The sequence below is a fragment of the Castanea sativa genome, chromosome 8, assembly GCF_040712315.1.
Source record: "Castanea sativa cultivar Marrone di Chiusa Pesio chromosome 8, ASM4071231v1".
Classification (NCBI taxonomy): domain Eukaryota; kingdom Viridiplantae; phylum Streptophyta; class Magnoliopsida; order Fagales; family Fagaceae; genus Castanea; species Castanea sativa.
This window is the reverse complement of record NC_134020.1, coordinates 39,846,736-39,873,792: the sequence shown is the minus strand read 5'-3', so window position 1 is coordinate 39,873,792 and position 27,057 is coordinate 39,846,736. Positions and strand designations below refer to the sequence as shown.

The window sequence follows — 27,057 nt, the reverse complement described above, 5'->3', positions numbered from 1 at the left end:
CAACAAAAACTCTCAGTAATCTCACAATATTTCTAAAATTAATAAAATTCTCATAAAATTCTAAACTTTTTTTTTTTCCAGTGAAAAAAATAAAGAAGAAAAGTGGGAGAGAAATGGGCCGGGCCGGGTCGGGTCTCGGGAAGCATGGATTAGGGCTCATCCGTGAAGGTCAGTCCCGAATTGAGTCCAGGTCATAAAACCCTGCAAATCCCTCTGCTCTCTCTCTCTCTCTCTGTCAGTTCGAAAGTTTAGTGTTTTGTTCTGAGCTCCAAGAAAATGAGCAGTTGGAGTCATCTTCTTCTCCGAATCGGTGACAAGTCACCGGAGTACGGCACCTCCGCCGACTTCAAAGACCACATTGTCTGTACCTTCTTCTTCTTCTTCTTCTTCTTCTCTCTCTGTGTGTTGTGGGTGTGAATTTACTTTGTTCTTGCTTATTCTGAAACCCTAACACTGACTGACGACTCTCTTTGGGTTTTTGTGCAGGAAACATGTTTCGGCGTACTTCGGCGAGAGTTGGAGCACTCTGAGGAGGAAATTTTGAAAGTAAATCAAATCTTCATTTCCTTCTTTCTTTCCATTTTTCATAAATTCATACTCTATGGCTGTTTCAATTTGTGAGGAAGATAATATACTAAGCAAAATAAAGATTTACTGATTTTTTGGTAAATGGGTAATGCTATTTACCTGAAAATTTCATTTCCAATGAAAAAAAAAATGTCACTTTAGGGGTTGCCTTGGACCTTTTTAGCTTCTCAAGATTCTAACTTTGAGCCACCAATTGGATCATTTAAGGAGCATTAAGGAAATTGAATGGTGGGTTTTTTTTTTTAGCAATGATTTCTCATATGGTTAGGATTGCAACCTACGGAGACTTTTTGGTCTCCTATTATGGTTTCACATTTTTGGGACTGTTGTTACACTTGCACGCGTAACAGGTGTATATTTATGTTCTCGTTTCTGATTTCAAGTTCATGCTTGACACCCTGTTTTGTGTGCTCCGTTTATTTGTGTATATGTTGGATGATATATGATTAAATTATTTGTTGACAGTTATTACTCAGAGTATGAAATCTCTATATGATAATCTTTGCTGTATTACATAATGGAAACGCTGTTATGCATCTGTTGAGATATTTATCTTACTATGCTCTTCCTTACAGGTCCTTCTCGATTGTGCTGAACAATTACCTCACAAAATTCCTTTATATGGGACACTGGTAAGTATGTTGTCCACGATTTTTCTCTCCTCACTGCCTCCCTCTTTCTGTCTCTCTCATACGTACACGCACGTACACTCCCTCTCGCTCAGCCTTTTCCTGTATGGTTTGCTTTCATTTCTTAAAATAAATGCATATGAGCATATATATGTATATATATATATATATATATATACACACACACACACACATATATATACACACCTTTCACCACTGTCCACTTGACATATCCATCTAAAACAAAGAGAAGCATGCATAACATGGGAGACTAGCTTGGGTGAACACTAGTTAGCTTCAAAAGACTTGGTCAATTAACGCGTTAGTGATGATATTTAAATTATCAATATTGTATATCTTTTAAGTTTCATATATTGTGGTGCCATGTTATGTGAATTTGAATTTCAACAACTACGATTGCACTTCTGTTATGCATTCTGAATTTTTTTTTTCTCAATTTGCTTATTTCATGTGGTGACTAAATTTTTTTTTTGAGTATTAGATGATACTTCCTGTGGATTCAAATGAATTTATCTCTCTTACCCTCTCCCATATCTTGCTTCTCAGATTGGCTTGATGAACCTGGAAAATGAAGACTTCGTTAGGAAAGTAGTGGAGAAAACTCAAGCTAATCTTCAGGTGAGATAGTATGTGGCAGGCCCAGGCTTCAATGGTGCCTTCCTCCCCTTGATGCTCTGCTAGTAAACTAAGTTTTGGATTCTTGACTTGTAAATGATCTAGGACCTCATGTGTATTCCCCCCCCGCCCCCCCCCTTATATTCAATCTCTTTAGTTTTTTACTTGTCAAAAAAATTTAACTCTTTAGTTTTTGCTATAGAGCATGGAGTGATATATGCTATCTGCTGCCAATATCACATTTATCATTGCTGCTGATCTGGCCACTTTGGGGGTTGAGCAGTATGAGGGTTCAGTTGGATGCTTAATTCAGAATGAAGGGTTGGATGTGACCAGAAATTAAAATTCCTCTAACTTGTTTTTGAGTGTAAATTTGCATGATCTAGGAAGGTAGATTTGGTTTTACAGGGTCCAATTGTAATGGCCAAGTGACTGGAAAGATACTTCTAGGTGATAATGTGCATTTCTTTAACCTGACTTGGGAATATGCTTGTGGTAATAGTACTAAATATAGTTATCCTTTGATTGTGGTTGAGTATCATATTTGACTACCTTTATTTGCTAGACAAGTTGGACAAACTTGTCCTAGATAGTGTATTTGCCTCTGCGGCTGGAGAGGTTGGAAATCAGAGAGACAGATTCTGTTTTAAATAATAAATTTAGCTCTACATGAACATGCTAAAATCCTTTTTTTTTTTTAAATCCTATCTATATGCCAAATAGAGATTGAATGGCTGTGCTGGGCAGCATTCCTTCTTCTTTTAAAAGATTTTGATGATCCTCTAAATTTCCGTTTAGAATCTCTTGGACACACCCTGTTCGCATGAGGCTTTTCCTATTATTGAAGAACTTGGTTACTTATTTAAAAAAAAAGAGTTCCAGGATAGTTGAGTGGATTTTGTCACCATTCTAACAGTAGCAGATTGTTCTGTAGAATTTTATCTTTGTCAAAAGGTGGGTGTGGCTATTTTATTGGCGTTCTGTGTATACAGTGTTAGCATATTAGATACATTGTTAGGTATTGAAGTTGGATTCTACTTTTGCATAATATTCGGTGTGATGATATGCCTTGGAATTTTTTATGCCCTAATTTATTTTCCATTGCTGCAAATAAAAGGTGCTACCATATTAGAGTACATTTGTAGACATAACGATGTGCTTCATCAGTGTCATAAGCTCATTTTCATTGGCTTAGTGTTTTTGGATTAGCTTTTTTTTGTTAGCTTATTTTTTATGTCCAGCGTTTTAAAGCCTCACTTTTTTCTAGGTGCAACTGTACTTTTGTCGACTTTCAATAAATAAGCAAATAAAGTTTTTAGCAAACGCTAATTCAAATGTATACTTACCTGTGTAAACACACGATTGTACCTAGAAAAAGTGAGGCTTCAAATCTGCACATAAGCTGTCTTAAAAAATAAGCCAGCTTATAAGCTATTGGCTATAAGAAATAGGACCTTTCATGATTGGGACTTGAATCAGAATCTGTTGAGAATTTCTTTGAGATCTTATAAGAGTCAATTCACTGGGAGAGGTTTGGATAGAATGGAATGGTCTTCATCTAAGAAGCGGAAGTTTGATATGAGCTCATATTATTGGGCTCAATGAGGGGAAACTTGTTCTGATCTTCCTTACAAAACTATATGGAAGACAAAGATTCCAAGGAAGGTAGCTTTTTTCATTTGTACATTGGCTCATGGAAAAATTCTAACATTGGTTAACCTTCGTAGGCACAGCATAAATTGGTGTTGTACATGTAAGGTTTCTGGGAAGACTAACAATCTTTGTCTACAATGTGCCATAGCTAGGGTGCTTTAGATAGTTGCTGGCTTTTTCTTTATTTGGGGCTCATTAGGCAAGGCCAAGATCAGTGCAGGACAATTAACCATCTTTTATTTTTGAGATTTGTGTTTAAATGGTTAAGGGATATCAGGAATCTAAATTTTACAAATAATTTCTGTCTTTTAGTTCTTTGAGACTTTTGCATAAGCATGGAAGCCATGGGAGATTTATTCTTTTATCTTGTTTGGACTTTGGATGTGACTTTCTTATTCTTTTTGAGAGATATGCTGGTGAATGACCACCCTCTGTGATTAACGTACAGGATGGCCTGGATTCTGGAAATTGCAACAGGATTCGTATTTTGATGCGATTTCTGACTGTTTTGGTATGTACTTTTCTTTCTTTTGGTATCTAAACACTATTTTGGACTTTATTGATTCCTTTTCTTTTTGCATGTTATTTTTTAGGTTTATTTTGTGCACACGGATGTGTGCATTCAGTACCTCCTCTAATTTAATATAAAAATTGTTAAAATAATATCTTTAGTTTAAAATAGTTTTTGTAAACTTGACTTTTAGCTTTATACTTCTGTTGGGTGGATAAATTAGATACCTGTCATAACAAAAATGTGGAAAGAGATAAATGTGGATTTTAAATTAATGTTGTTACTAAGCCAATGACCTTTAACTCAAAAAGGACCTCCTCCCCTTGTAATAGCAACATGGAGGGTGATGTTGTGTCCAAGACCCACCAATTGCATATGTAACTTACAGATTTAAAAATGATGTTAGTTGATACTGAGACTGTTACAGTTTTATGAAGTGCACACGCCATATATGTAGTGATACATTTTCTGTAGCATAATGCCTACTACCATTTTCTAAACTCTTGTACTTATTATATGGTTAAACATAACAACACAAAATAATAAGAATATACTCCAGAAGAAAAAAAAAAAAGCATGATCAACAGTACAAATGAAGTTTATTATACCCCTATCAGTTGGACTTCTGCCTGTTTACGATTGATGTGTTAAATACTTGTGGACACAGCTTTGGTAGCAGCCCTCTTTTCTGGGACCCTTTTTTGGTTAGTTTTTCTTATTCTTTTGTAAAATGCTTGCTGAGCTGACACCTATATTAACTACTGTTTGTCTTTGAACTCTATGCTAACCATTATTAGATACCAATTTGGACTCTTACAAACATGGTTTCATTTTTTGCCCCTTTAAATGCCTTCTCAAACAACCCAATTTCAAAAATTAAAATAATAAGCTGTACCAAATGGGCCCTTAATCCGAAGAAATGACATTCTTTATTTTCCCTTTATTTCCATTTGTTGTGCGCACATACACCCCACTGTAAAACTGCTTGTTTATGCCATGATATAAGATGAAATATAGGAATCAACGTATACTGTTTTAGTGTTTCTATGTACTATGTGCAAACGCTCATCTTTTGGTGCTGAAATACTTGAAATATATTCTATGATCTACAGATGTGCAGTAAAGTCATCCAACCCAGTTCGCTGGTTGTTGTATTTGAGACATTATTATCATCAGCTGCCACAACAGTTGATGAGGAGAAGGGAAATCCCTCTTGGCAAGCATGTGCTGACTTTTACATAACTTGCATTTTATCTTGTCTCCCGTGGGGAGGAGCAGAACTGATGGAGGTAATGTTATTAAGGTGCTGCATATGTGTTTACTGGTTTAATGTGTGCTAATTTGGCTTCTTAAGAAAGGTGCCAATGACGTTTAGGTCAAATAGCATTTCCTGGAGTTTCCAATGGAGACATCCAGGATTTAGATCCCCCTGCTTCAATATGTATAAAAAATTCTTCTTAAGAAAGGTATGATCCCTATAAAATGGGATTCTTAGTCTGCATTATTGCCCTGAAGCTTAAATGTCTCTTTCAACATCTATCTTATTAGCATCATAGCTGTTGATTTCTCAAACTTAGGTATTCAAACTTTTGCTTCTCATATTTAATGTCTATATGAATATCATGGGCATTTTTTTTATTGGTGACTATCATGGGGATGCAGTTTATGTGCAGCTATGAAGTTAGAAAACATAGGGTAAAGCATGGAATTTTTTGATGAATTGAAATATCATCAGTTTCTAAGAAAAAATGAAATTAAGGGACTAAAATTAGCAGTCCTGTGCAGTCAATCGCACATACTTGTTGATCAATTTAAGTCACAAGTTCCCTCACGAAGGACGAAAAACCTTATTTTTAGGGGAGTTTTTGAACATATGAATCGGTTGGCTTCTAACAATTGGCATACAGTGAATTATATATTTATATTTTTTTTTCTTTTTCTCTAGACAAGGGAGAAGTAAGATGTACTTAGAAGGGGTGAGTGACAAGAAAAAAAAAAACTTTTGTAATGAAACTTAGGATGGCCTATGTGGTTGTTACTTTGCTATTCTTTTGAGGTTTTTTTTTTTTTTTTTTTGTATGAAGTCTGGGCTTGTACTTAGAAACTGATCTCATTAGTTTTAATGCCTTCAGTCAGAAAACTTCTCCCTCCCCCCTCTCCCCCCCCCCCCCCACCCCTTCTTTCCCCTAAGATTTTTTTTAGAATTTTATAGATCAGCTGAAGTTTAGATGTTAATTATTTTTCCTTATCTCTTTGTCGGCCCATCCTTTGTAAGTTCCTATGTACTAAGGTTGCATCCCTTGTGTTTCTGGTGAATTTATTTACTTATAAAAAGAATTAAACACTTTTGTTTTATGGTATGCACATCTGTATGCAGCAAGTACCTGAGGAGATTGAGAGAGTCATGGTTGGTGTAGAAGCTTACTTGAGCATCAGAAGGCATGCTTCTGACACTGGTTTATCTTTTTTTGAAGATGATGATGAAACTGAGAATGGTGAAAAGGTATGGTATTTATGGATTTATTGGCATGGGATGTTAGTAGTTCAACAACACATGATTTTCTTTCTGTTTTATTTCTTATTTTTCTAAATATGGAACTTAATAATTACTTATAAAAAAAGGAATTTAATAGTTATAATAGTTATTAATAGCCATTTATTATGATTGTGTTTGTATATGAAACTATCTATTATACCATTTAAAGGAAAGGTGACATAGCAAGCCTTTGATAGAGTGTATAAATTTAGGAATTTTTACTGACATGGCAAAAAGCTCAGCTTGTTTGTGTTGGACACGGACACACCTCAGACACAGCTGCCTGCATGTCCAGCTAAAAAGATACTATTATATTTTATTTTGGACTGGTCAAGACAAAGTGGCTGAAACAGTTGAATAAAAGGAGAAAAACAAATGGATCAGCACTTGAGATCTATATTAGTGATCCCAGTGAGCTTGGGGTGGCTGCAGTGATCCTCAACAAGCAGATTGGTAAGTCCAAATTTTGCGGCTTCGTCACCTTCAAGCATTTTGACGGTGCACTCCTTCCCCTCAAGGAGTCCAGAAATTATTCCAATTAACTGTAATGAAAATGCTTTTGCTAAATTGGAGGTTTGCCAAAACTAATCTATTTTTTATACATGACGTTAAAAGATTTTGACTTATCCAAAAAAGGCAAACACATACAAAATTTGTGCCCTAAACAAGTCAAAGCTGATGAATTTGTATCAGCAGCAGCAGTTGGCAGCTATAGTCATCATCACTTGATTGTTTTCCTTTTCTGTGTGAACACAAAAGACGTGGATATATATTCAACATGCAATCAAATCACTTCCCTTATTGAAGAATTCCCCTTGCATTGCTTAAGCTCCGCTCATTCGTGGTAGTAGAATGAAGGCTATGCACTGATGATATCTTATTTGTTAGCCTAAGTGTATTCTCTAACTTCTATTCTCAATTCAGTGGGGACCGTTTCAGTCATGTGTTTCATAAAAGGTTGAATTTTCAAAAGAATGCATTAGTGAAGTTTGTATGGCCTGTTTTAGTTACATCCCGACTGAGGACTTTGTTTCCAGCACCTGGCATCTAGTAATTTTGGTTGATATCACCCAAATTAGCATTTTTCTTTTTGGCCTTTTATTTTCTTTTTGAGGTTGTAGTTTGGTAATCAGTATGAGCTGATGATTTTAAGACAGAATAATGAAGTCATGGTCAAGTAATAGAGGCGAGTTAGTGGTGTTGATTTGGTTGAGTTACTTGTAGCTTTCCTCAAAAACTAGAATGTTATTTTTCTCTGTGATTGTTAACGAAAATGTTATCAGTCAATTCCTTGGGCTATCAAACTTTACAAACCTTTAGTGAAAGACAACTTTTTATAGACTTAGTCTTTGAATGAGTATAATATATATCCTATTACCTATCTTGAAGAGTTGGGTTGGGTCTCAGCTTTTATCTGTATAGCAAACAAAGTATAGACTATAGAGGTATAGAAGTTATCATGCTCTTCACGTGACATGATATATAATATTGTGTCTTTCCATGAATTGGCTAGGGAAGCATTCATCTCAGATCTGGAATTTAGTTCCACTGTGCATCCTTTGGTGTATTTGGAAGGAGCGAAACCGGAGGACTTTTGAGGATTTGGATAGCTCTAGTGATCAGTTGCTTGTTTTTTTTAGTGGAACTTTCTTTGATTGGTCTCGCGCGTGGGGACTCACGTCTAGTGATTCCCTCCCTTCTTTTCTTTGTTCCCTTTTCCTTTAGTAATTTACTTGTTGTCTTTGTTTCTCTTTGTTTTCTTCTTCTTGTATCTCCTAGGTTGCTCTGTGTTTTTTCAGGCATTGAGTAACCTTTCGTATATATATATCATTCTTACTTATCAAAAAAAAAAGTCTTTCCATGAAAACTTTGAGGATTGGACGCAGAAGTCCAATGCTGAAGATTAAGACTTCCTTCTCAATTCTATTGGTGAAGCTTCAATTCTTCCAAATTTTGATTGGCTTATTAATTGCAAATTGAATTGTGGTTCCTAGCTTTTTACTTCAAATAAAAATAAAAACACTATGGAGGACCTTTAGTATTAGTCAAATTTTTGCTCACATAGCATATAGCTAGATGTCTATTGCCATTTTTTACAACAATTTCTTTTGCTTGTTTCTATGTGGGTTACCATGGGTACGGCTGTTCAACTGTTTTCTTTGATTTTCTTCCTTCAGGATTTCCTGGAAGATTTATGGAGTCGGGTACAGGATTTATCCAACAATGGGTGGAAACTTGACAGTGGTAATGGAGCTTTGTTCTTTATGAATTTTTCTTTTTGGGTTGGAAAAATGATGTGTATTTATTATCTTTATCTGTTTCCTTTCTCTGATTCATTCCTTCTATTTATCTCACAGATAATATATTGGTAAATTAGTAATGACTTTTATTGATTGTTGAATTTATTTCCTAATGAATGCATAGTGCATTTCCTTTCATGCAGTTCTATTTGGGGAATTGTGAGAAGATTTATAATGTAGTTAGTTTCTAGAGTCTAATAGAAGCATATAATATTGAACAAGGATGTGTTTATACTTGTGCATATTTGTATATTGAATGTGCTTTGATAAGTCCATGTTATGACAAGCCGATCTTTTGTTTTCATCATGCTTTTTCTACTTGGTTTAGTTTCCATTGCTTGATTTGTTTTCTCTCTTTTCAATTCTCAGTTCCTAGACCTCATCTTTCATTTGAAGCTCAGCTGGTTGCTGGAAAGTCTCATGAGTTTGTGCCCATCAGCTGCCCTGAGCAACATCATTCATCTTCAACACTTTCTGTGATAAATCATGGTCAACAAAAGCATGAAGCAGAGTTAAAGTATCCTCAAAGGATACGTAGGCTAAATATATTTCCAGCCAGTAAAGCTGAGGTAGATTTCAATTGAAGATGTTAATGTTTAGATACATGTGAACTAACATTTTCATTCTTCATGTTCATCCATATATTCATACACTTTTGCTCATTGATTTTACAGTTAGTACTGCTGGTATTGTTATTTTTAGCTCCCAATCTCTTTTATCTCCTTGAGTGGACAAACTTTTGACATCTAGGTGATTGAGCTATATGTTATACCCTTTTTATTCTGTGTGACTTTAAAGATATACTAATTGATGCTTGGACAAGCAATCTTAGGTTTATCCTTTTGGAGGGAAACTAAGTTTTTCCATTGGGTTCCTAATGATACAGAATCACCCTAATGCATACATGTATTTACTGAACCTTTGTGCTACTGGGTTGCTCTGTGTTGTTTTGGCAATAGAAATTCTCTTCTTTTGTCTGTCCGGAGGTTGGAGTAACTCCTATCTAATTTTGATTTTTTTGTAATTACTTCAGTCCGTAAAATACTATCATAACTACATATCAAAATAATATACTATCATAAGCTTTCTGTATTACTTGGTGTTAGGTTAGAATGCAATATCCATGATAGCTTAGAGAAGAGTCATCATAAGTTTACATAAGATTTGGAATATCAACACACACCCACATTTTCCAATGTAAAGACCCTCTTCGGACTTGCCACTGTTTGGTATTCAGATTTGGTTTTCTTGTCTAATGGCAGTTGACCCCCTTTTTTTTTTTGATAAGTAATGTAATTTTTATTGCTATCAAAAAATAGAGTCGGCCAAGTATACAGGGATAATGGCAGTTGAACCTACAAGCTGAAAAGAGGGATCCCCTTGCACAGGATTAAGGGGCTCTTAATTTTTTTTCTTTTTCTTGTGCATTTGAATCAAATAGCTTTGAAACTATTGGGATCAAATATTTTGCATTTTCTTTGTTTCAACTGTTAATGCATGAAACAAAACATTGGTGTTCCATTGCATATTGTAATTGAAAAAGGGAAACCATTGCAAATTGTGATTTTGCTTTCTTATGAGTATGATATGCATATGAGAATTGTTGAATCTAATTGCTTAATTTAAGAAAAAAAATTTGTCCATGGATGATTAATCTGTTTAATTATAAAAGCATATTTTAGTCGTATAAATAATTACCCAAGTTAAAATCTTCTCGAGTCCAAGTATAATTGATTTATATGTAGTTTGATTTGAGTCCCAGATGTACAAATATTAAACTCAGAAGAATCTCATGGGAGATATGTAATGAAGGACAATGTTTAGTTACAAAATTGACTGTAGCCTAAGACTACAACCTTACTCAATAAAATAAACATTATTATATATTTTGAAAATTTAATCGTTAAATTGCATGTTTTTTACACTCTTAATACACATATCAAATTTTGTGTCAATTGAATATTATTTACTATGTAATCTGTAAGTTTATATTTTATGCATAATTTTAAACTACAAAAACTTGCAATTTAAACAATTTATTAATGACATAGCTATTAATTTTTAATTTTCTAAAAATTTTGTATGCATAGAGGATATAAGAAGAAAATGTAATCCAATGGTGCATATCAAAATTCACATCCAATAAAAGATATTGAGTAAATTTGTAGACTTAGGCTATAACCAATTTTGTAGCCAAATTTTGTCCTATAATGAATTAGGGAGCTGTTTGTGGGGAAAAAAAAAATCTGAACTAGAAGCAAAAATCTGGTTGTTTTCTGCTGCCTATTTCTGATAATTTAAGTATGAAAGGATGGAGAATTTGGTTGTTATCTGAAACTGATTTCTTCTAAATTCAGTTTTGGTTCTTCATAATTTGACTGTGTTTTGACATTGTAATTTTTTTTTGGGGGGGGTGGGGGTGGGGGTGGGGGAGATTGTCTATCACCATTAAGGTGGTTGATTTGATTTGATGTTACTAGCCTGTTGATTTTCCAATTTGTATTGGCATTTCTACTTCTTTTACTTTATTATGCTATTCCTGCTTATTTCTTTGGATGGCTCTAAACTTAGTTTTTTAAAAGAGAATGTAGCACACATAATAAGTCTGCAAATGGATATATTTAAAAAATTTAGGACTTTTAGTACCAGTATGCTGCTACAATATTGAGTTTTTGCATGTCATCAGTATAGTATTCTTAACTTTTACTTCTGTAGATTTGCAAATTGGCACAACTCTTGGATCTTCAATTGATTGATGGTACAATTTTTTACGTGCTCTCTCTAATGACAGGACCTACAACCTATTGATCGATTCGTTGTGGAAGAGTATCTCCTAGATGTGCTTTTCTTCTTTAATGGCAGGTTTGTAAACACCCTTGCTGGCTATTTAAGGATCACATAATTATTGGCCCATGTGATTTGCAACTTCATATTAATTTTTGGATCAGTAGGCTCACTTTATTTTTCTATCTAGAAGCTAACGATTTAATAAAAAATAAAATTGGATTTCTTGAGGAAATATTGGTATATTAGGTCTATTTTGTTGGTAGAAATCTCCTTGTAAGAATGCGTAGTGATATAATTGTCCAAAATAGTTATATAATTGTAAGACGCAAAAAACATTACATCTTTCAAGCCTAAGAAGAAAAACTGGTTTGATAATACTAATAATCAATCTACTTCAGGAATTGCATGAAGACAATATGGTATTTACATCTCAGGAGATTAGTTCAACTTTAAAACAGATTATTGCAAATGACCTCTAGCTCTACTTGTATCTTCTCTTCTTGTAAGAACAGAGCGTAGGGCGAGATCATGGATTCTAGACTCATTGGTTTTGTATGTATTTCATCAATCAAATAAAAATTAGTTCAAGAACAATATTGCTATGGTTTTATATTGAGCCAGAGAGAGATTACTACACCCTAGAATGTTCTTTGAATTGTTAATTTGTTTCAATACATCTTCCGTCGATCCATTCTGCATTTTGTTTTGCTTGTGGTTTCAATCTTACTTCTGATATCTAGTCTCTGATTTGACTTGTTTGGTCTACATCAATTATTTTTGTTTTTATGCTCGATAATTTACTTTATATGTGTTAATGTGTTGCCTATCCTCAGGTTTTTAATTTTTTTAATTTTGTCTTTTTTCACCTTTGCCCTTCGGTCTTAATTTTTATTATTTCTATTTATTGGTTCATGCAAAGCTAGTCGAAAGGAATGTGCTTCTTTCATGGTTGGCCTGCCTGTATCTTTCAGATATGAGTATCTTATGGCAGAGACTATTTTCTCCCAGGTAAAATTTTGAAAGCTTGCCATTTTGCTGTTTGGAAATATGGTGAGATCCTGTTTTTGATGAAGGTCTTGCCAACAATACGCTTTTTCCTTGCAGTTACACATTTATGCATTGTAAAATATTGTATTTAATGGCTAAATCTGCCTTCTCCTTTTACGCATCAAAGTTAGACAGTTTTATCAAATATTTCTTTTAAGGTCCGTTTGGATACAGCTTATTTTGCTAAAAACTGAAAACAATTTAAAAAAATTACTGTTCACAAAATTTTGACTGTTTATAAGCTAAATGCACTGTTCATGGACAATGAACAGTGCAAGAGGCGCTAAAAAAAACGTTGAAACGCAGCAAACGCAGACACAGGGAGTGATCCAAACGCACACTTAGTGGGCCAAATCAGTCTACTGTTGTTCTTTGAATTTACTGGACTTTTTATTAATACAAATAAAGAGTTTGCTTTCTGAGATTTCAGCTGGCAGATATTTGTTTGTGTTAAACCTTATGTACACCGTAGCTCACCAGCCTGCTATTTTGATTAGGCTTGTACAGGATGGAAATCGGCCTAAATAGAGAAGAAGAAAAGCATTTTAATATAACAAGTTCTAATATTTCACTTATAAAAAAAAAAAGTTCTAATATTTGCAACTTTTTAACATCTTGAGTCAAGTATTTAAGAAAGAAAGTCATACAAGAAGTTCATGATGAAAGCATATCCAAAAAAAAAAAAAAAGTATTTAAGAAAGCATATAGAAAAGGCACAAGACTACCTACGACAATTCTCAATTCTGTGATGCTTACAACTGTACTCTGACTTGCCTTCATTCTTCATAGGAGAATCTCTTTTAAAAAGCATGTATATTTAAGGTTACCCCCCATCATTTTTAATAAAATTTAATTAGTTTTCGAATATTACCCAATCCTGTCAATATACTTTTCTATACAAGCATCTGGCTGCTGTTTGTATTCCAGCATTCAGGGCCAATTTGCTTTCATCCTTTTCGTGTTTTTTTGTTTTTATTTTGTGTGTGTGCGTGTATATATATGTATAGATGTATAGATTATTGAAGAATTGCTCTAAAAGGCTTCAGCGGTGAAAAAGATAAGCAAACAATAAATATATTTGCAAATTTTTTGGGTCTTGTAATCTACCAGAAACGATCATCTAAATTGCAACTACTATTGGTCAAAAACATGTTTTTATCTGCCAATAGTTGCAAATCTGATATATCACAGTCCACTTTCTTTTGGTGGTAAGAAATGAAAGTTTCTTCAAGAAGAAAATTTTTTATTTGATTTGACCTCTTCACTTAACTAGGCTTGATATTGGTTGCAATTTTTTGTTGTTTGAAAACTAAAGCCATGTGCCTGAATCGATATTAAATTATAAAGAATTCTGTTTCTTTGACTTTGAATGGAAACCAATTTTAGAGTCCTTTGATTATATATGTCATTATCTTTGGAAACACAAGGCTCCATTTTTGTTTCATTTCCAATATTTCCTTCCCCTTGAAAGTATATGAAAATGATCTTGCTGCAGGAAATCACTCCTTTTATCTTCAGTTAAGTCTTGACTTACAAAAAATAAATAATTAAAAAAAATTGATGAGTTCTATTATGTTTAGAATCAGTATACAATTGTTCTTAGTATAGCTTTAGTACCTGCATATGTTAAGAGTCTTGTTTATTTGAATATCAGTCCTAAATGAAACTTTTATGTCCTTTGTGCAGTTACTTATGCTTCCACAACCCCCTTTCAAGCCAATATATTACACACTGGTCATCATTGACCTCTGTAAGGTACCATAGAAACTTTATGTTAGTTAAACCAAGTCTTACCTTCCTTTTCATTTTCTTGCAAGGAACTAACGGAGGCTATGAAATAAGTTGCAAAAGGGCAAATTGGATTTTTTTTTTTGGTTGCATTTTTAAAGATGCCTGACTATTAGGTTTTATTCTTAGGCTCTTCCTGGGGCCTTTCCTGCTGTTGTAGCAGGTGCAGTCCGCACTCTTTTTGAGAAAATAGCCGATTTGGATATGGAATGTCAGACAAGGCTCATCCTTTGGTTTTCGCATCACCTGTAAGTTCAGGCTTTTGACTTATAAGCGTTTGTTTATTCATGATATCCAGACTGACAAAATCTGTATTAAATACTACTGTAGTGCAATTAATGTTGCTTTATACATGCTATTACCAGAACTTGCCAATCTAGAATTGTTACCTTGTTTTTTATTTTAATTTTGGGTTGAAAGGTCAGCTTTTATAAACGATACAAGGAAGTCCACTCCTCCAGATGAAAAACGCAAGATTTGAATGATTATAATTTATAAGAAGAGGAATTGATGTCTTGAAAAAAAATATATTAAAAAGAGGAGGAATCAATGTTCCTTTTTTCAAAAAATAGTCACAGAAAGTATTATGTAATTAAAATTGCACCTGTGGTCTTTGCTTATGGGAAATCATTTGGGATTAAAGTAGGGCCAAATTTTGGGGCCTAATGGTATGAAAAGTATGCACATTTTGTCACTCAACTCAATTCAAGCCTTAATCACAGCAATTTGAGATAGGCTACAGTGATTGTTTTGCAATTTTGTCACCATCTATGTATTTCTGTCAAAATAATGTTTTGTTAGTCGAAAAAAGTAGGAAATAGTTGAAATTATTGAGGTCATAAATCTTTGCATGAATCTTTGCTATTTATGTATGCTTTTTTGAGAACCTGACATCCTCAAATTTATTCTTTTGGTTGGTCAAAATATCATGTCTGGCACACTGGACAGTCTAGTTCAATTATTACTGGCCATGATGAGATTCGACATCCAGTGCACTAGAAACAAGGAAGGCAAATTTTTTCTTCTACTGATTGTGTTTGGGACATTTTCTGGATTAATAAATATTTGTTATGGGTTCTCTTTAGATTAAGCGCTAACTTTCAAGCAATGTTAACATGACTAAGAATTTATCCATTTAGAACTATGATTATTGTTCTAAAAGTTGAACATATCTTTTAGCCCTCCCAAAATCTCATCCTAGCCTATGATTACTTTCAAGCTGTGTTCACTAATGGTATTTTAACCTTGCAGATCAAACTTCCAATTCATCTGGCCATGGGAAGAGTGGGCTTATGTCTTAGACCTCCCAAAATGGGCCCCGCAGCGCGTGTTTGTTCAGGAGGTTTTGGAGAGAGAAGTCCGTTTGTCGTACTGGGACAAAGTCAAGCAGGTATTAAGTCATGCTGAACGCTTCTGTGTATAAATTTATTGCAATGGGCTATGGATCAATTTTTTATGTATTACCATGTTCGTATACTAATATTGTGTAAATTTGTCTTTCATGGTTTAATAGTTCATTATAAGCTCGAGTTCATTAGTAAGGTGTTACTTTTCTGACGTATTTCCTTAATAATAATATTTATCCATATAGAGCATAGAGAATGCACCTGGTTTAGAAGAACTGCTTCCTCCAAAGGGTGGACCAAACTTCATATTCAGTGTTGAAGGTGATAGAGAAAGAACTGAACAGCATGCACTTTCTGCAGATCTGTGTAACATGGTCAAAGGAAGGGCAGCTGCCAGTGAAATAATTTCTTGGGTTGAAAAAAGTGTGCTTCCCGTTCATGGTCTGGAAGTTACTCTTAAAGTGGTTGTGCAAACTCTCCTTGACATTGGATCTAAAAGCTTTACTCATTTGATCACTGTCTTGGAGAGATATGGTCAAGTAATTGCAAAGTTGTGTCCTGATCAAGATAAGCATGCCATGCTTATAGCTGAAGTTGGTTATTACTGGAAGAATAATGCTCAAATGGCAGCTATAGCAATTGATAGGATGATGGGATATAGGCTTGTATCTAATTTGGCCATTGTGAGATGGGTCTTCTCTCCAGAAAATATTGATCAATTTCATACATCTGATCATCCATGGGAGGTACACCATCACCATTTTTACCAACTGTTTTGTCTCCCATACAAGTTATTACTTTGATTCTTCTTTTATATCTACTTGGTAAAAATCTTTTGGTGTCTGATCACCATATCATTTACTTGAAAAGGTTGAATTAGGCTATGGGGGAAAAAAGCTCTAATTGGCTGAAAGGTCTTTTGAAAATTTAAATTTCTATCTTAGCTACACAGTTAGTTGAGTTGTATCTGAGTTTTAAATGTGGCTTGCTAATGCTTTACTCATAGACCATTTTCAATCCAATAAATCGATGTTTCTTGTTGCCTTTAACAGATCATGAATTTTTATGTCCAAAATTGTTCCATGTGATATTGATAATATTCTATAGCCTGATCTCTAATGTTAGTTGAACAGAACTGGTGTTCAACTTGGGCTTGCAGCTTGCCTGTCTCTCTATGTTTCCAGCCACCCCCCAGTCCCCCCTTTTGGCAGGGTCACCCCTGCCCTTATCATATCTTAGAAATATTTTGGGTCTTTTATTTACCTGATGCTGCTGCAGAGGAATGTTTATATTCAAAATTATTTATACTCTTGTCTTATAGATTTTTCCTTTCCTTTTTCCTGTCTATAGGTTCTAAGAAATGCAGTTAGTAAGACATATAATCGTATCTCAGATCTTAGGAAAGAAATATCATCTCTTAAGAAGGCTATTATATCAGCTGAAGAAGCTGCAACAAAGGCAAAAGTCGAGTTAGAGGCTGCAGAGTCAAAGCTTTCACTTGTAGATGGTGAACCTGTTCTTGGTGAAAACCCTGCAAAATTGACTCGTTTCAAATCCAATGCTGAAAAGACAAAAGAGGAGGAGGTATCAGTACGTGAGTCTTTGGAGGCTAAGGATGCTCTTCTTGCTCGAGCCCTTGATGAAAATAAGGTATTTGAGATGTAATTAGTGCTAACATTTCCATGCCCCCCCCCCCCAACACAATTAATTTGCTACAGTGCTTCACTCATTGGAGGGTGTGGGTGGGGGTTGGGAAGAAACAAAAAAAATGTAATAGTACTTTTCATAAATAGATCAAAATTCTGTGAAGAAATGAAGCACATGTTAATTTGGAATCAGGTTTTAAATAAATAGGCTAAAAGTAGAGATTCTTTGCTAATAAATGCTTGGATGGGTATGTGAAAATGGAGCTTTATGCCTTCTTTTTAGAAAAGGATTTTGCTGTTTGCTAATATACTTCTGAATTTTTGGTGCTTTGAATTCCAGTCTCCTATCATCTTGACGTACAAGTACAACAATGGTGAATAAAATTCTTTTATTCTCAGCCCAAGCCTTTTCCTTTTCTGTTTTGGTTATTTAAAGACAAAATTGTGCCTTCACTTTGGAGGTGGGCCAGAGATACGTGTCTTTAAATGGCAACATATATACAGCATTCAGCAGTTTGACCTTATTATTGCTTAAGCTCAGCTAAATAATCAGTCCAATGGTGTATCTGTCATCCATTGCAGTAATCACTTCCAGCAATAGAAGTGTTGTTAACAATAGCTTACAACATTTTAAAAATTGAGCTGAGTTGACATGATTGCAGAATTCATGCTGGTTGATGCTTCATTTCTGTTTTTGTTTTATGGAATTTTGTGAATACAACTTTTTAGTTTCTGTTACTATGATCTTGCACATCCTTACCTTCTATATGATCCTACCATGATTTGCATTTACAGGCGTTGTTCCTCTCTTTGTACAAAAACTTCTCTATAGTATTGACGGAACGATTGCCCGACCCTTCTAGAGCTGGAACATTGCGGGAATTAAAGTCTACTAATGCAGATTCAATGGCAGTTGACCTTGAAGAATCAGCAGCAATGGAGGTGGACAATGAGAATGGCAGACAAAAAAGGTACACCCCCCTCCCCACCCCACCCCAAACCCCCCCCAAAAAAAAAAAGGAAAAAAAAATCCTCTTCTATTGACACATTATGTAACGCTACGTAAGTAAACAGTACCTTATCTCTATTGTCTTATGTTTGGCAGTCAGTCAAATGGTGGAAGGACAAGCAATGGCTATAACATAGGTGAAAAAGAGCAGTGGTGTTTGTCGACTTTGGGCTATGTCAAGGCCTTCTCAAGACAATATGCTTCTGAGGTATATAAAGTTTCTGTTACACCAGTTAGCTTTGTTACTTTATGGTATTTTCCAGAGTTTCTTTTTGCAGTTTCTCATCTCCTTTTCTTGACTCTCAACACCCGCAGTATATCTTTGCTAATGTTGCTGTATGCGCTCATTTTTGCTACACTTTGGTATATATTTAAGGGATAATCTACATTATGGTGCCGCTCTATTAATATTGAGTTGATTTTTTTTTTTAATGATGTCGAGCCTCACCAAGGTAGGGCCCTTGGGACCCACCCCTGCGGAGTAAACCATGGATACATGACCCCACCCACCAGAACCGTGTATTAGGTAATCCTAAGGGAACTCCTATAGAGGATTGAACCAAGGGTGTCTAGGTCTACAATTCATCCAATGCATCAAACCACTTGGCTGCACTGTGATGGGATAATATTGAGTTGATTTTGCACATATAATGATCTATTTTTGTCTTAATTTAAACATTCGATAAATTAAGGAGGAAAGGTCGATTCATGATTTGAAGCTTTTCTTCTTTCAGACTTTGTTTGAATGGACAAATGCTTCAGGTGTTGTTACCTTCATGTCTCTACCTGACAAGCTTGATTTCTGTACTTCCATTGCTGTTTAGTTTCTTTTTCTTTGTTGCCTCTTAGCGCACTGCCTGTGTGCCTTGCTTTTTCCTTTTCGTCCTTTTTCAATTTCAATGACGTTTATTACTTATCCCAAAAAAATAAAGGAGGTCCTATATAATTATAGAACAATGCGTTTGAATTTTAATGCTTCTTTCCTCTTTAAAAAGAGGCAAGTTTATTATTCTATATGAGCAAAGATCATAATCGTGGACTCTACTAAATCATGCAAAATAAAAGATTCTCACCTTTATGGTTTGTAGATCTATTTGAACTAACTAGAACAACCAGGGCCGGACCTAGGCCTAGGCCATTTCGTCCATGGCCTAAGGCCCCCTAACATGGAAAGGCCCCCAAATATGGGGGCAGTAAGTGTTTTTTTTTTTTCAATTAAAAAGAATATGAGTTAAGTGTACATTTTTTTCCAAAGGCCTAAGATATATTTTGACACACAAAGGCCTAAGATATTAGAGTAATGCTAGTGTGTTACAAGTTTTATTATAAAGTCCTATAAATTGACATGTCACCAATCACATGAAATAATTTAATACTCATTTATTCTTTTGTTGAAGTGTCACCTCATTGTCACATCAGTTTGTAAGCTTTTTGCAATAAAATTTATAATAAGTTTAGCATTTTCTCCACAAAAAGAAAAAAAAAAAAAAGAAATGCAACCTAATCTCCATTAAGTGAATGAAAAATGCTAAAACTAATACAAATTTTATGACAAAAATCTTACAAACTGATGTGACACTAATATGATTGGTGTCACTTAGACAATATAATAAATGAATGTTTGAATAAATTTTTTTTTTTAAATTGGTGATATGCTAATTTGTAAAACCTATATAGTAAGTATCATTAGCTCACTTTGGATGAATTATCCATATTAATAAATATGAATTAGTAATAAATTTGAAATAAAAAATAAACTAAAAACTGTATTATTTAAGTGATATTTAGATGTGAAAGGCCTCTTTATAATTTTCTCCTTAGGCCTCAAATTAGCTTGGGCCGGCCCTGGGAACAACAAAATGATTCTACCAAAATATATGTAAATGCTGATGCCTTGTCAATCGTGGTAGGGGCAGGGTGGGGCCTATCCAAATATATCATATATACAATACTCATCGTGATGACCTTTAGTAAGTAAAAGCATTCATGCATTTAGTTCGTATTCTTTCTTTAGGGAAGCAGCTCTCTCTCACTTGTGGTTCACTATGGGTTCTGGTCTCTCAATTATGTTCTATTCAGGGCCATAATGTCTCTCAGTGCCAACTGTCACAGGCAGAGTCTATGAAGTATCTCAATTGTCCTGTCTATCCTGCTTACCATGGCTGGCCTTCTTTTTACACCTTAACTTAAGCAATGTGTGAACATAACTGTATCTTTTTTGTTGAATGTTGATGGTCTGTTGGCTTTTTATTATTTGAGGGTGGTCCTACGTTGGTGTTCACTTGAAGAAGTCTCTTTTTTCTTTTTTGTTCATATAAAGTCCATTATTAGTTTACAGATTTTTATTTTTTTTTCCATTTAATGATTCGTGCTGCATTTTTGCTAGATGTTTACAATTTACTGCAATATTTATTTGATCAATTTAATGATTCTTATTGACTTTTTCTTCCCCTTTTTGCATATACATTTTCGTGGGTAGATATGGCCTCACATTGAGAAGTTGGAATTAGAGGTATTAACGGAGAACACACATCCTCTCTTTCGAAAAGCTGTTTATTGTGGTCTTCGTCGACCAAACAATCAGGCGTGATGTGATTTATTGGGTAAGGAAGCAAATTGGAATGAGTTGATATATTACTGGAGAGTAGTTCACTTATTAGATGCTCTAACATCTAGTTTAGTAGATCTGTTAGGCAAAACCTTTTACTCATTCTAGAGATTTTCAGGTTTTCTTTCCCTGGCTTGTAAGCAAAAAGGAATTGCGATTTGTGGTCTACAAACTAGTGATTATTATAGAAAATTATATATCTTATGCATGTTTTGTGTGAATTCAAGACCCTTTAAATGCATAAACTGCCCCCAAAAAAATGAGAGAAATCATGCATGTTAGGTTATTAGATGAGGACACAACCAAATCTTTTTGGGAATGCCAACCATCACAAATGAAGAGAAATATACGGAAATTCTTATCTAGTTTCTGGTCCATGAAAAAAATAAAAAAGGTTGTACTCTTGGTATAAAATTTCCACTTGTGGAATCCGGGAGAAGTGATTGGTAAATAGCTTTACTTGCAATTTGTTTGGAGACTGATTTCTCAGGTTCAAACTTGTGACCGGTTGTTTTTGGTAGAAGACTTTTGTTATCGCACTAATGATAATTTATTGATTCCTTCAGCATTCTGAAATTATCCTGGATAAAAATTTTCTGGCCTTTCTCTTTTGGGGTCAATCAAATATAACAATACTAATAAGTAATAACAATTACAGACTAGCGGAGGGATGTGAAGGCTACATGCAAATGAGCAAATTGCTTTCAAGGCTCGAGCCCCTTGGGCTAGGCTCCTTTGACAAGTGAGCCAAAGGCCCAAAGCTATTCTGGAATAAAGCTCTGGCTTAAGCTCAGTTTTTCTTTTTTAGATTAAAAAAAAAAAACCTGTTCTCGCTTTTATTATTCCAAGGTGGAGCACTTTCCGGCTTTTTTCTAAAGGATTAAATTTCAAACTCAAACGGAAGCTAGTAATTAGGAGCCCCACGTAGATTAAAAAAAAAAAAAAAAAGTGTGAAAATGTTTAAAAATTAAAAATTGTTGTTTAAGTGTATTTACAAAATACCCTCTAGTTCAGTGGGGCTCATCATAAGAATAAAAGCTATTACATACAAGCAGTTGCACACTTTTTTTTAAAACTGAAATCGTGTTTTTATCGCATGTTTAACTCACAATGTCCAGCTTTTTTTAAAGGATTTGAAGTTCAAACTCAAACTGGAAAATTAGTTCAGTGGGGCTCATTAATAAGAATAAAAGTTATTACACGCAAGCAGTTACACACTTTCTTTTTTAACTGAAATTGTGTTTTCATCGCATGTTCAACTCACAATTTCAGATCAAAAGAAAGTATGTAACATCGTGTGTATTATAAACACTACACCATTAGTAAAATATATACCAGTTGTGTTTGAGCATATGCACAAAGCCAAGTTTGGTCAAAATAGCCCACTTGATTGGAGAGACGCAAAAATTCCAAGCAGTGCAAATAGCGAATTCAAAGTTTGAAACCCAAATTCAACTTCAAGAGAATCAAAGCCAAGCTTGGTCAAAATAGCCCACTTGATTGGAGAGACGCAAAAATTCCAAGCAGTGCAAATAGCGAATTCAAAGTTTGAAACCCAAATTCAACTTCAAGAGAATCAAAGAGCGTCACTGAGACACAAAACAATTTAAAAATACAAAATGAGTACTTTGAAAAAGTAAGTATTCACCTTCGTGCACTTTCCCTACACCCAAACGCAAAAATATATAAATTTTAGGGTCAAATGGAGAATATGATTAAATTATTTTCCACAGGTCCTTAAACCAATCAATTCATTCATACTTTTCTCATGGCTACCGAAAGGGTAACTTGTGAGGGTGATCCTGACCGTTCAAAAAGTGGCATGCAATTGTTGCAAGTCTGACTGTCTATGTTGGACCAAACAATTGACAACTAAATAATTTAACTTTGTGACCTTTTGCTATAATGAGTGTGTCAGAAAAACATTTTTGTGTCAATTTTTTTTATAAAAATGATTCTTTCTTTTATATTAGTTTGATTTGCAAAATGGTCTACGGTCTTCTTTTGCTTGATCTTTCATGCTTTGTTTGATTGTTATATTTATATTTTTATGTTGTTCTACCACTGTCTAAAATTCTTTTGTTTATATCAGTATTGGGTTTTTTTCTTCTTCTTTTTCCCGTACATAAAATGAAAAAAATTATCTCTCTTTGACTAAAGTTGGGGTTTGGCGACATACTCTCCCCATTTTTTTGTTTAATAATAGCATATTATATTTTATGGTGCATCCTTGGCATTTTATATTTAGGGAATCAGCATGCAACTATTATATACGTTTATAATTTTTTTTTTAATATAATTTGGTTGATCTATATGACCATACATTTTGAACTGCATATTAAGTGAAGAAGTGTATCCTATTTTCTTTAAAATGTATTATGGACAGAATTTTTCTCTAAATTACTATTTATGATTATGACTGATGCGACCTCGGGATTCTATTTAGTTATTTTGGACATCGCATGACATGCATTTATTCCCCATATATTCATATATTTTTGGTTGATACATATGACCTTGCATTTTTTATTGCCAAGATCTTTAAGGGAAGATGTGAATCTTCTTTTCCATGAGATATATTAGGGGAAAGAATTTTTCCATTAAATTAATTTGGAAGAAATTCATTCAACCTACTAGATAATAATTTAGTTGACCATCAATGTGTGTGAGAGAATCATAACTCAAGATCAATGAAGAGGATGAAATTAAGATGGACGGTTAGATTTTACAGAAGCGACTTTGGACGGTCATACTAGGGTGACGAACAAAGAGAGTAGGTAACACGACGACGTATGGTGAGTGGACGGATAGGAAAATAGACGGACACTAAGGCAGACGGTGGCCAAAGCCACATGGCACCCACATGGTTTATTTGGTCCTCAAGAAACCTTAAATGGAAATAATTTGTGCTCCATGATTAACTCTAGGCAACAAAACCTCTATATGGAAAGGATCCCACAAAATATACGCGTCTATGAGGATCTCCTCTATAAGTAAATGTTCCCCTTTGCCAAGGAACCAAGGTCGGTTCTTCTGCTACTATAAAAACCCAAAACCCTCAAATATTAAGGTACGCCTAATTGACCCCAGCTCTAGCACTCTAGAGTTGTGACAGTTTTTCTGACCTGACCTTCGAAGGGTATTTGACCAATACCACACCGGTACTCTCTTGAGGTCTTCCTTTTTGGTGTTGTGCAGGTGTTGCTTTGGCACGTAAGGACTGTGCAGCTAACTGACGATTTCAAAATCCTCAATTGGCGCCATCTGTAGGAAAAAGTGAGTTGTACTGCTGTTTCCCGAACAAAAAGTTGCATGGTGCTTACTCGCTCGATGGCAACTAACACCAACAACCAAGGAGACAAACCATGTACCACAGCCTTTGAGAGACAGATTCAGACATTCGCTATGGCGGTGGAACCCTTTACCAAGCAAAACCATGACTTGGAAGAGCAACTGCGCCAAAGGAACGCCAAGCCCCGAGACTAAGAGGGGGAGCAAGAGGGCAATAGCCTTCAACGCAATGATGACAGGCAAAATCGAGAAGGGCTGGAAGGCAATAATGTCATGAGTAGGGTGACGGCCACAGATATCACCCCACCAAACCTGGTCATAGATATGCAGATGATGAGGGAACAGATGAATCTGATGATGAACGCCCTCAGAGGATAGGTATCAGTGATCTCGACGAACTGATGCACCGGACAAATTCACTCTTCACTGCACCCGTCACTTTATTCTCTCTCCCACCGAAGTTCCGTATGCCACAAATAGAGGCCTACGACGGGTCAAAAGACCTATTAGACCACTTGGAGACGTTCAAGACCCTCATGCACCTGTAAGGCGTAAGGGATGAATTCATGTGCCGAGCATTTCCTACAACATTGAGAGGTCCTGTAAGGGTATGGTTTAGTAGGTTGATGCCAAACTCAATCATACCTTCAAGGAGTTGAGCGCCAAGTTTGCCTCGCACTTTATTGGGAGACACAAGTACAAGAAGTCGACGGCGTGCCTAATGAATATCAAGCAATAGGAGGATGAGACGCTAAGGTCTTATATCACCCGCTTTAACAAGGAGGCCCTCTCAATTGATGAAACTGACGATAGGATACTCGTAGCAACGTTTGCCAATGGACTACAGAAGGGTAAGTTTTTGTTTTCCCTATACAAGAACGACCTGAAGACCATGTCAGTTGTGCTTTACAAGGTTACCAAATATATGAAAGCGGAAGATGCGCTACTTGTGCAAGAAGAAAAGCCTAGGAAGAGAGAAAGACATGAAGAAGCAAGACTAGAAAGAGGACGGAAGGCCATGAGAACAGGAAACAGACGAGAGGATAGACACTCCAAGGCTTCCACGACAAGGTTTGCAAATTTCACCCCACTAAACGTTCCCATCGATCAGGTACTTATACAGATCAAGGATGAGGGATCATTGACGTTTCTTGGCAAGCTGAAAGGTGACCCCAACAAAAGGTCCAAGGACAAGTATTGCCACTTCTATCGAGACCATGGCCACAATACAACCGAATGCTACGATTTGAAGCAGCAAATAGAAGCCTTGATTAGGCAAGGAAAATTGCAGAGGTTCGTTAGCAAAGAGAAGACAGCCCAGCCACAAGAGCAAGGCCCCTAGAGGGAAAGTGAACGCCTTAAACCTCCCATATGGGACATAAGGATGATTATAGGGGGCACCACAACTTCCTGTTCAACTAAGAAGGCGCGCAAGACCTACCTCTAGATGGTTCAGAACGTCCAACTGACATGTTTGGTCCCAAAGATGGCACTCATCAACAACCCTGTGATTGGGTTCTCAGAGTAAGATGCTCGACGTCTCTATCATCCACATGACAACGCATTTGTTGTGAGTATATAGATTGGTGACTATAACACTCACAGGGTGTGGTAGATAACGGTAGCTCTGTCGATATACTCTACTACCCAGCATTCCAGTAAATGAGGATTGGGAGAGAACGATTGATTCCATCTAACGCACCAATCATTGGGTTCGGAGGAACAAGAGTGTACTCATTAGGCGCAGTCACCCTACCCATCACAGTCGACGATTACCCCCAGCAGATCACTAAGGATGTTACGTTCTTGGTGGTAGACTGTTCATCTGCTTACAATGCCATTTTGGGCTACCCCACCCTCAACTCATGGAAGGCCGTAACCTCCACTTACCACCTGATGATCAAGTTCCCCACCTAGTACTGGGTAGGAGAATTATGAGGCAATCAAGTAACGGCGCGCAAATGCTATATCTTCATGCTAGAGATGGGCTCCCATTTACGTGATATGCATAGAGGAACAGCGAATGATGGCGGAGTCAGTAGAAGAGATAAAAAAAGGTGCTCCTTGACGACTCCAAACCCGAGCAGACAATGAAAGTAGGTGTTTTTGCTAGCCCGCCAGTCCGTCAGGCGCTAATATCTTTTCTAAGAGAGAACCAGGATCACCTAAAGCCATAAAGACATGCCCAGAATCAACCCTTCAGTCATAGTCCACAAGCTAAATGTATCGCCCTCTTTTTCGCCCATCTACCAAAAGAAATGGGTATTCACTCAAAAGCGGGACCAGGCCATACTTGAGGAAGTTTGCAAGTTACTGGAGGCAAAATTTAAATGAGAAGTGTACTACCCCGACTTACTGGCCAACATGGAAATGGTCAAGAAAGCCAAAGGAAAGTAGAGGATGTGCGTGGATTTCACAGACTTGAACAGAGCGTGCCCTAAGGACAACTACCCACTCCCAAGGATTGATATCCTGGTAGATTCAACGGCAAGGCACCAACTGTTGAGTTTCATGGACGCATTTTCTGGATATAACAAAATCAAGCTAGACGAAGCTGACTAGGAGAAGACTTCTATCATCACAAGCTAGGGTCTCTTCTGCTATAAGGTAATGTCGTTCGGCCTCAAGAACGCAGGTGCAACGTATCAAAGGCTTATGAACAAGATATTTACACACCAGGTA

At 35.7% G+C, this 27,057-nt stretch overlaps 1 protein-coding gene across 1 annotated transcript; it reads left to right on the top strand.

Annotated features, from left to right (window-relative positions):
* Positions 1 to 208: 208 nt before the first annotated feature.
* On the top strand, positions 209 to 21,292 carry LOC142607349 (nuclear cap-binding protein subunit 1). The gene is made up of 19 exons (XM_075778801.1): positions 209 to 360; positions 487 to 546; positions 1,164 to 1,220; positions 1,785 to 1,856; positions 3,955 to 4,017; positions 5,130 to 5,306; positions 6,395 to 6,520; positions 8,731 to 8,797; positions 9,223 to 9,422; positions 11,645 to 11,715; positions 12,564 to 12,648; positions 14,374 to 14,442; positions 14,605 to 14,723; positions 15,727 to 15,865; positions 16,067 to 16,567; positions 17,172 to 17,471; positions 18,263 to 18,438; positions 18,573 to 18,684; positions 20,956 to 21,292. Exons 1-19 carry the CDS (start codon positions 277 to 279, stop codon positions 21,064 to 21,066), a joined length of 2,589 nt encoding a protein of 862 aa, XP_075634916.1. The 5' UTR covers positions 209 to 276; the 3' UTR covers positions 21,067 to 21,292.
* The last annotated feature ends 5,765 nt before the right edge of the window (positions 21,293 to 27,057 follow it).

Bases quoted from the DNA above. Each gene is read 5' to 3' on its own strand.
- LOC142607349 (XM_075778801.1), top strand. From the start codon at position 277: ATGAGCAGTTGGAGTCATCTTCTTCTCCGAATCGGTGACAAGTCACCG. The intron at 12,649-14,373 runs GTAAAATTTTGA...TCCTTTGTGCAG, and splicing joins CAGAGACTATTTTCTCCCAG to TTACTTATGCTTCCACAACC. The intron at 18,439-18,572 runs GTACACCCCCCT...TATGTTTGGCAG, and splicing joins GAGAATGGCAGACAAAAAAG to TCAGTCAAATGGTGGAAGGA.